General features: G+C 43.9%; 1 protein-coding gene across 3 annotated transcripts in view; it reads right to left on the bottom strand.

Moving 5' to 3' along the window:
• Positions 1 to 10,000, bottom strand: part of LOC147011450 (glutamate receptor ionotropic, kainate 2-like) — a 446,205-nt gene that overhangs the window by 9,292 nt on the left and 426,913 nt on the right. For 2 of the 3 annotated variants that reach the window (XM_085857184.1, XM_085857186.1), the window contains exons 12-14: positions 9,364 to 9,515; positions 8,544 to 8,761; positions 7,035 to 7,260 (exon numbers count right to left, since the gene is read on the bottom strand). In XM_085857184.1, coding sequence (XP_085713310.1) covers positions 7,035 to 7,260; positions 8,544 to 8,761; positions 9,364 to 9,515 — 596 coding nt within the window. The remainder of the gene's footprint in view (positions 1 to 7,034; positions 7,261 to 8,543; positions 8,762 to 9,363; positions 9,516 to 10,000) is intronic. The other variant, XM_085857185.1, reaches the window with a different exon arrangement.

The raw sequence follows: 10,000 nt of genomic DNA, 5'->3' as shown, positions 1-10,000 counted from the left end.
TGAAAACCTTTTCTGTACATATAGAAGACGCAGGGAGCTGACGAAATAACCTTGGTAATGGCACTCGCCAGTGCAAGGTCTTGACAATAAACATGTTCAAGACATTTCACAAAGGTCCTATTATCAGCGAAACAAATATATGACGCAAGACTACTGCGAACCAAGCCAACAAGGCGGCATTAAAGCTCGGAAGTATCTTAACATGCGCAAGGTATAAACAAACACCAAATTAATTACCGACGAGACAGCAGAGTTGGAAATAGGAGGAAAATAGAATCCAGAATTGAAGTAAATAGGGACCAAGAGAAAGATAGAAATTAATTCAAAAGGAGATACAAGGCTCTTCCATGAGCTCTTACACGAGCCTTGATCATGTAAACAAACGAGAGCGCTGCGGTCGGAGATTGCTGATGGTTCCCGGTACAGCCAACTCGTTATACTAGCCAACAAGGCCAACCGCCTCCTACCAGTACATTGGTAACAATTGAAATTCTGCCTCATAATGAAAAAAAAAAAATGCAAAAGCATAACATACAGTACAACAATTGAAAAATATCGAAACAATTGAAAATTGAAAGAAAAATAGAAAATTAATTAAATCATTCAAAATTTAACAAAACATCATTGAAAATTGGAAGAAAAAAATAATTCATTGAAAATACACACAGGCACTTGTGTGAAGCCTTGCGGCTGCTGGTTGCATCTTTGTTAGGGACATGGCAATGCTGCTGATGCAGTGCCCTATTACCAGTACACCGGTGCTCATTTCACCGACCTTAGGAGGATGACAGGCTCAGCCAACCCCACCTAGTGTAATTCAGCAGCCAACAAAGCTCAAACTCAGGATCCAAGATCCCAAGCCAGTCGCCACCCGAACCACGAAACCAACACGAGGCTAATTACCTTCGCCACCGAAGGTGAAGGAGGTTATGTTTTCATCCCTCTCTGTCTGTTTGTTATTTGCAAAATCGAAGATTTTTCAAGTAGATTGGTCAGTCGATTTCGTTATTGGGTGGTCGCAAGAGTACCCTTATTGTCGGGTTTTCCGTCTATGTGTGTGTGTGTGCGTGCGTGCGTGCGTGTGTCTGCAACACGAGGCTCCACAACACAAACCAGCAAACCGATTTCGATGAAACTTGGCGATCAGGTGCCATATGTGCTGGGAGTGTGCGCATTTGAGTTTCGTTGCTAAGCAACCACCTGTTGCTATGCAGCGGCCGAAAAACCGCATACGGTATTTTCAATACTTGTCCTCCAGTTTTGAATGTGGAGAAACGAGACTTCGGAATTAAACACTTCGAGATATTTAGAAAATTTTACTTGAGCCAATTTTTGATTTAGGTTTTATTTTTCAAATGGTAGTCCTTCAAAAATCGGGTGTCTATTTACCGTCATTTTTTTTTGTTTGTTTGTTTGTATGTATAGTAATGGACAGCTCTGGAGGCCAGAGGAGTCAACCGATTTTGATGAAACTTGACAGGTAGGTTCATACCAGGATCTAGTTCTATGCTTTTGAGCACCGTTGCTATGGACACCACCGTTGCCTTGGAACGGGATTTTGAAATTTTAGAAATATCCTAAAAAATTGATTTTTTTGAAAATCAAAAATGGGCTTCCAGGCTTTTATGCGCACTATAATCAACCTCTTTGTCAAAAATTTTCAGCCCGATCCGTCAAAAACTGTATGACTAGTATGCAATTATGTCGCGACCACTCATGTCGCCTACCGGCTTGTACTATCTGTCTGTCTGTCTGGTTAAGGGGCTGTTACACCTTGACGTTTTAGCCAGCGTATGGTAAAGTTTCAAAATGTATGTAAAACGCTGGCGTACGCTGAACTATTGATGTTTTTTTTAAAGTTTTGGGCGTATAATAACGTGTTGGATGTATGCATAACGTATCAGTAACGTACACAGAACGTTTTAATCACATATAGATAACTTATACCAACGAATGCTGAGCGTGTTGTCGGCATTCACAACCTATGCCCAACGATAGTCTAACTTATGCATAGCACGGCAGCGTATCGCCGACGATCACGTGGCATAGGCTATTCATAGGCTGCGGCTCGACGATTCAAATCATAACCGCACTAGACATCGAAGTGTGAAGCCGCTGTCACACCTTGACATTTTAGCCAGCGTATGCCGACGTATGAAAAATTTGCCGAACCAAGCTGGCACACGTCGAATACGTTATGGGTAAGTTTTGTATACGTTAAGAGCACGCTGGCATACGTCGTAGTTTTCTGGCATACGTCGTCATATGGCGAGTATGTCGAGAAATTTTCAGCATGTTGAAAATTTCTCGACGTACTCGACGTATGACACACGTTCCCCATACACTGGCATAAGTTGTAGGCACGCTATGCGATCGTTGACACACGTCGACACACGTTACTTGAACGTTACTCATAAGTCGAAACACGTCGATGTAATGGTTAGCGTCAGTGTTCCAGACTCCCTGTTTTTCTTTGTTTTTCTACGGTATGATGGTGATGTTGACGCTTCGATTTCTAGTGCGGTTATGATTTAAATCGTTGAGCGGCAGCCTATTAATTATATTATATTATAACCGCACTAGAAATCGAAGTGTCAACATCACAGTCATACCGAAGAAAAAAAATAAAAGAAAAAAAAACCAGGGAGTCTGGAACACTGACGCTAACCATTACCTTGACGTCTTTCGACTTATGAGTAACTTACAAGTAACGTGTGTGGACGTGTGTCAACTATCGCGTAACGTGCCTACAACACGTTACTCATAGGTTAGAAATAAGTTTCGGGTTCGCTAAACATTACCTTGACGTGTTTCGACTTATGAGTAACTTACAAGTAACGTGTGTCAACGATCGCGTAGCGTGCCTACAACTTATGCCAGCGTATGCGGAACGTGTGAGTCATACGCTGGCATACGTCGAAAAATTTCAAGCATGGAAAATTTGTCTAACACCTCGGCGTACTACGACGTATGCCAGCGTACTACGACGTATGCCAGCGTACTACAACGTATGCCAGCGTGCTCTTAACGTATACAAACTTACCCATAACGTATTCGACGTGTGCCAGCGTTTTAGCCAAATTTTGCATACGTCAGGCATACGCTGGCTAAATCGTCAAGGTGTGACAGGGCCTTTATCGCCGACAGGTCACAATTCGAAAGCGATCGTCATGAAACTTCACCAAGCTGTCGAGGTCGTCTCAACTGAGAAGCCAATTGATTTTGAGGTCAAATGTCAAGTTTGTAAAATCGTCATTTTACATCCGATTGACTTGAAATTTGAACAAGAATTGCAAATTGCGTCACTGGATTGGGAAACCAATTATTTTTGAGGTCAAGAGGTCAAACTTCTAAAATCATCAATTTTTATCTGAAAAATTGTCAATTTTCATCCAATTGACTTGAGAGTGAAACAGCAATTGCGTAGTACATCACTGAATAGGAAAACCAACCATTTTTGACATCAAAAGGACAAAGGTCAACTCAAGGTAAAACTTCTAAAATCATCAATTTCAATCTGAAAAATAATCAGTTTTCATCCGATTGACCTGAGCTTTGATTAAGACTGTGAATTTTAATCTTGATGAAATGGACAATTTGATGTATCCATGGCAACCTTTGGAGAGGGGGGTAGATTTTGCAAGTATCGTACTCTGCATGACGTCTTTTTCTTGTTTGTCTGTTTGTGTATCTGTCTGTGTGCAGGATATCTCAAAAATTGTAGACGGATCCGGAAGAAACTTAATGGACAGGTTGGGTGTGTGACGAGGACGAACTGATTAGATTTTTTTTTATTTTTTTTTTTTTTTTTTTGTATACCTTGGTCGAGGCTCGTATGAGAGCTAACACACAACTCACAGCAATGAGGCATGAGACAAGAGGGGCGGGAGTGGAAGGGACAAAACATTGGGGAACAGACACAGGTGAAATGTGGAAGGGAGAGGGATGGGGATGGGACGGGGAACATGGCGAGGGGAAGATGGACATTAAAGGGACTTTCAGGAAGGAAAGCAGGAGAATTGAAGGAAGTGGGCTTGGGTGGATTATTGGGGGTAGAAAAGATCGAGGATTTGGATGGGGGAAGATAAGAGGTGGTGGTGAACAGCTGTTTTGAAAGCCTGGAGGGAAGAATGGGAAAGAATAGAGTGAGGAAGTTTATTCCAAAGGCGGGAAAAAAGAGGAATGAAAGAGTGAAGATGAGCAGTGATTCGTGATTTTGGTAGTTTTACCAGAAGGGGGTTGTTGGCGGACCTTGAGCGCCCTGTGGAAATGTGGTGGGGACAAATCGCAGAGAGAGCAGGGGGGCAAGGCTGGAGAGGAGTCGGTAGAAGACAGAAAGACCACCGACCAACCTGCGGTGATTGAGTGAGAGGCCCAAAGACTCAGCTTCATTGCGGGAGATGCCAATGATCTTAAATGCCCTGGTTTCGACAGCGTGAAGTCGAGAAAGGTGGGAGGCAGGAGCACCAGCCCAGAGGGGAGAGCAGTACTCCATCAGGCTACGGACAAAAGCTTTGTAAGTGGTCAGGAGCTCAAGAGGGCCGAGGAAGGACTTTGCACGACGGAGGATTCCCAGTCGGCGACTGGCTTTTGAGGCAAGGTTGGAAATGTGACTTTCCCAGGAAAGGTCATGGCAGATAGTGAGACCCAGAAGCTTGAAAGAAAAGACTTCTTCCAGAGGATTGTTGAGAAAGTGGATGGGGGGGTTTTGTAAACGGTCCTTTCGAAGAGACATCGTGAGAGTGTGAGATTTGTCTGGATTGAAAGACATGTTCCACGTGTTGGACCAGTTTGTGATTTTATCCAGATCTGCAGTGAGCGAAGAAGCTGCTGCATGCCGGTCTGAGGGATGACAGATGGTACGGCAGAGGGTGGAGTCATCGGCAAAGAGAAATAGAGGATTTTCCAGAGAGTCCGAGAGATCATTGATGAAAACCAGAAAAAGAACAGGGCCCAGAACGCTACCTTGAGGAACTCCAGCCTGCACAGGAAGAGGGGATGAAAGAACTCCATTTAGGGCCACACGTTGACTGCGACAGGAGAGGAAGTCTGCGAGCCATGAGTGGAGATGGCCTTGAATACCATGGGAAGAGAGTTTGGTGAGTAGGGCAGGGTGCCAGACTGTGTCAAAAGCACGTGATATGTCCAGGGATACGGCTCGGATTTCCTGTCTGGCATTGAGGACCTCCATCCATTGATGGGAGAGCAGTAGCAGCATATCTAGGGTAGAGTGACCTGGTCTGAAACCAAATTGATGATTGGAAATCAAGCCATTGGAGAAGAGGAAGGATTTCATGTCTGAAGCGATGAAGATTTTGGTGAAGATCCGAATCCGGACCTGGACGTGAGAATTATTTAATTTTCAAAGTGATTCTTCACTATTGAGAGATCAGGCCACAAACGATGTGGTACTGTATAGCATGATATTTTAAAAATGTATTGGGCCCGATATGTTCTCGTGGATCAGGCATTACGTGGTGGAGGTATATGCTCTACCGAGTGCCCTTCTAGTTGAAAATGTAATACTTGAACATTGGAAAAATGAAATAATTTAAAATTGAAAAATTAATCAGAAATTAAATAATGTAAAAATAATTCTTCAGGAAGTGGGACACCAAGACGAAACACTTAATGCCTTCCTCTGGGAACCATAAAAAAGGCAACAAAAGCAAAACGAATCGATCATCTCATGTCGTCGGACGCCTGGAGTGGAAGGAGCACCTCCGGACAAACGACGACGGTGAACCTTTGGTCCCGGAAAGTTCCAGATAATGGCCTAAGCTTCAATAGAAGACATTGTGACATTGCCTTGAATACGTGATGGCTCACCTCGTGTGATCTACAATTTCGATGCTCTCTTTGTGGAAAGATTTTGAAATCGTCAAACGTGTCATCGCAAGGCAGGTACAGCGGTATGCCATAACTCTGCCGTGTGGATTTCTCAAGCCAATTAGCATTTAAATGCAATTCGGAGCATATATTCATTATGGAACTCTTTTTCCATCCTATTTACTTGCCTGCCAAAACGGCTGGGATGAAAGCAATCGTCGGTTTCATGCAAATATTCTGTTAAATTAATTGAAGTCGATAAACCGAAATCGGAGCATTAGGAGTGGTATCAAAACAGGGAAATCACAAGGGGAATTTGCCCACCAATAATCTTTTCACTCTGTTACACATCTGTCTCTTTTTTTGTTGTCTCTGCACATGTCTTTGGAGGACAAAAAAACAAACAAACAATAAATGACAATCTAATACAGTAAATAAGATAAAAGAAAGGATGCCAAAAAAAAACAAACAAACCGCAAATCACATCATCAGACTCTAAAGAGGTAAGCCTACATCCGACCCGTAGAACCCCAAGGCGGTGCATGCGTCATGATTCGGGCACAAAGATGGACGGAGCTTGCCTGCTCGCTTTCCCATTCGAATCTCTGCCTCAAATCATATCGTGTGTGGGTGCATGCATGCCCAGAGTCGGTGGTGTAATGGTTAGAACATGTGCTCTGAGTTTGGGAGGTCGGTGGTTCGAACTCTGTCCGGATCATACCAAAGACTTACAAATGGTATGTGCTGCTTCCTTGCTTGATGCTCAGCATTTAAAAAGGATAGAGTATGGACAAACATGGTGAGCAAGGCAACCATTGTGGATGCTTGATGGGGCCTGCTGGCCTTCTCCTGCGTTGAAGTTCCTTGTAAGGGAACACATATTATTGATGTTCGTGTAATTAATGTTAAAGTTTGCTGATGTCTGTCACTGTCTTTATCCTCCACGTGCATTATGCACAAGCTCCTCCATGAGCCTTACATCGATGTAATAAAAGGTCGTGGGAATGCACATGGAACGGTCAGATTAAAGACCCCCTTCTAACAAAAGATGGCGTGTGCCCTGTGATGATCACGACAGTCGGATTGAATTCTAATGACCATGCGATGTTATCCCGAGTACGAAAGTCACCACCCTTAGTGCCCACTGACGCACAGGTGCAACACGGCGATGACCAGGGAGACCCCGAGGCGAACACGGAACGTACCCAAGGATGTTCCGATGCCAAAGCCCTTGCCATCCAGAAGGCCTCCGACCTGCGTAAGGTTGCAGTTCTTCTGTGTGACGTACTCGATGGTCGTGGACTCCATGAGGAAAGCGTAGTTTGTAGAGAGAACTCTCTGCATTCCTTCCTCATTACTCTTGACGAATGCGGTTTTTGCTCGACTGTTCATGAAGGCCCACATCTTCTCGTACGTGGATATTTTGGACTTCTGATGGTGCGAGAGAAAATGATATAAAACACAGTGTGAGAACATGAGGCCTACACAAAGATGTGACTTGGGAAAAGAAGTGAGGATTAAAAGCATAATGCTTCGTACAAATGTTTAAGGAATTTTCTGCATTTCTCGAGAGGAAACTTGCTTTCCTATTGCAGGTAGCCTGTTTGCTCTTCCTGTCGAAGAATCCACCTGAATATGCTGGGGGTCACAGGTCAATTCCCATATACTGTGTCAATTTCCCTATTCATCGATACCGATTGCATTCTTATCGTTCATAAAAGCATATTGATGTTTCCTAAGGTATTTGTCCTATGCGTGATTGAAATGGATGAATGCGTGAGATCACCGTGAGCCGTACACCTATCGGAACAGTTGAGCCAATCAAAGGACCTTCGCCCTTCAATTGGCTTAACCGGTCTGATAGACCCGAAAACGACACACGTCTTGCGTCATTCGCTCAGCTAGTAGGTCAAGTTATTTGCATTGCACAGCGTGCAAGCACCGTAGTAATGTCTGAGGCTTTGTTGAGTCGAGTTCAGTGGGTTCGTTATGGTACCGATTGGAGTGAACAACTGAAGTCGCTGGACATACCTACAGCGTGGGTATTTAGCTTCCCGTTGAAACGTCGAATCCGGGTTTGATTGTCAACCCCATTATAAACTGCCAGATTAGTACATCCCTCATGTGGCATGTTAAGCTGCGAATCCATCAGCTATCATTGATTGCTCATTGACATTAAGGATCCCACGCTGTCTTTCGACAAAGACTCGGTGAGTTATCGTCAGCATCCTGGCTAGATTCCAAATTCCTGCTCCAACCAACCTTGCTTCTCATGCTAATCACCTGTCGGTTGCATCCGAGGTACTCCAGGTGTGTGAAAGGAGCATAAACCGACCCAAATGTGGTATTACTTATTATATTAGGGCTCCACCCTCATCCTTCAATTGGCTTAACCAGTCTGATGGGCTCGAAAAATTGTGTATATTTTAAATATTTAACTGTCAGCCATGATCTTCCTTGACTTTTCTCCAAACTCAATCTTCATTGGATGATTCATCTTTATTTATCCATCATGAGCACTCAATGTGTTCTTCTAATTCATCACGATCCACTCCTTTTCTTCTTCTTCATAAGGATTATTTTTCAAATCTGTCTCTCACCTAATCGCTTGGTCCATCAACCCTCCTCCCATACCTGCAGGACCATTTTCCTCCACACCTGCAACAAAAATTATTTCAGGACTGTGAGGTCAAGGACTGTGCATGCAGACCAACCTTGAAGAAGGCCATTGTAGACCCATCCCGCATAGCTCCATACTCAATCTTTGTTTGCTTGGCAAGGTCGTCGGCGGAAGAGATCGGGGACTCCATTCGCTCCACAGTGAGGAATGCAGCCAAGTTAGCCGTATAGGAGGAGATGAGAATAAGAGTAAAGAACCACCAGATTCCTCCAACAATGCGTGTGGACAATGCTTTTGGCATCAGCTCTGAACCTATGGTAGGGGGTGCAGAGGATTGACAGAAACAGGGACAAAATAAAATTAGAGCGAAGTCGATGGCACGCCATCGCAAATCCCCAAGCTTCCCACCTTAAGCAAAGTTAAAGGGTGGCAGAAAGTCCCACCAGGAATGGGCCAATATCAAATTTTTGAGTTAAACATTTCCCCCCCCCCTCGTTGTGACCCTTGTGACCATAAGTCCCCACCTCCTGGGGCATGAACCAGAAGTGAAATCCAAAAACCATTACATATTTCATGCGTCTCCCAATGATAACTGCATGTAAAAAGTTTCATTTAAAAATGTGCCAGTAATTGCATTTTTTGGTATTTGACCTTTTGACCCCGCCCCAGGGGGCAGAGGCAAAATTGATATGGCTCTTGCAACCTTCTAGCCCTGTGGTGATTATAACAACAAGTTTGGTGAATTTCTGCCCAACCGTTTAGGAGGAGATAACATCGTGGACGGACAGACAGATGGATGGAGCCGATTACAATATCCTCCCGTTTTATTTATTTATTTATTTAAGTGTGGGGATAATAACACGGAGTATCCTTGTGGTTCTGGAAGAATGGTTAATGGAATAGGATCATGCTACCTTGCTGCATGAGAGCACCAACACCAAACCAGAAGCTGTTGAGAAGCGTGAAGTTGTTCTCGATCACATCAGACTCGGGATTACATGGATGTGGGTTATACCACTCGTATGGGCTGAACCTGGGAACAATAGCCATGGAAAGGGCTACTGGTCTACATCATTGACATAGTGGAGGCAACACAAGGGCAGGAAGAATACAGAAGGAGGAAAATTGGTGGGGGTCGAAGGGGGAGGATAAATAATGTGGAGGTTTTGTACAATATTTAATCTCATTGGAACACCAAACAGACCAATTTTCGAAAGCTTGCTTTGACTCATCAGAATATCACAGTCGATGGAACAGTTAAGCAGTAAAAGATTTGTAGGTCAGGATTTGTAACATGGTATATGAGAGAGATCTCCAATGAGCAATTCCATGGACCATTTCCCAAAAGGAGTAGTGTGCAATTATAACAAGACAACGTAGCAGATACAGCAGTTATAGTGACTTGGCAATGGGGCAGCAAAACGTGACATCAACAACCAGCCACGGACGAAAGTCAGCCTTAACGCCGTACAATGCAAACAGGAAGACAAAGCCGCATGTAAGTCAAAACGAAGAAGATCCTCCATGAGGTGGAGTCAATATGAAGAGGAA

The sequence above is a fragment of the Eptatretus burgeri genome, chromosome 15, assembly GCF_056783735.1.
Source record: "Eptatretus burgeri isolate ZD-2024b chromosome 15, Ebu_testis_v1, whole genome shotgun sequence".
Taxonomy (NCBI): Eukaryota; Metazoa; Chordata; class Myxini; order Myxiniformes; family Myxinidae; genus Eptatretus; species Eptatretus burgeri.
The sequence above is the reverse complement of the archived record's forward strand: the minus strand, read 5'-3'. Positions and strand labels throughout refer to the sequence as shown.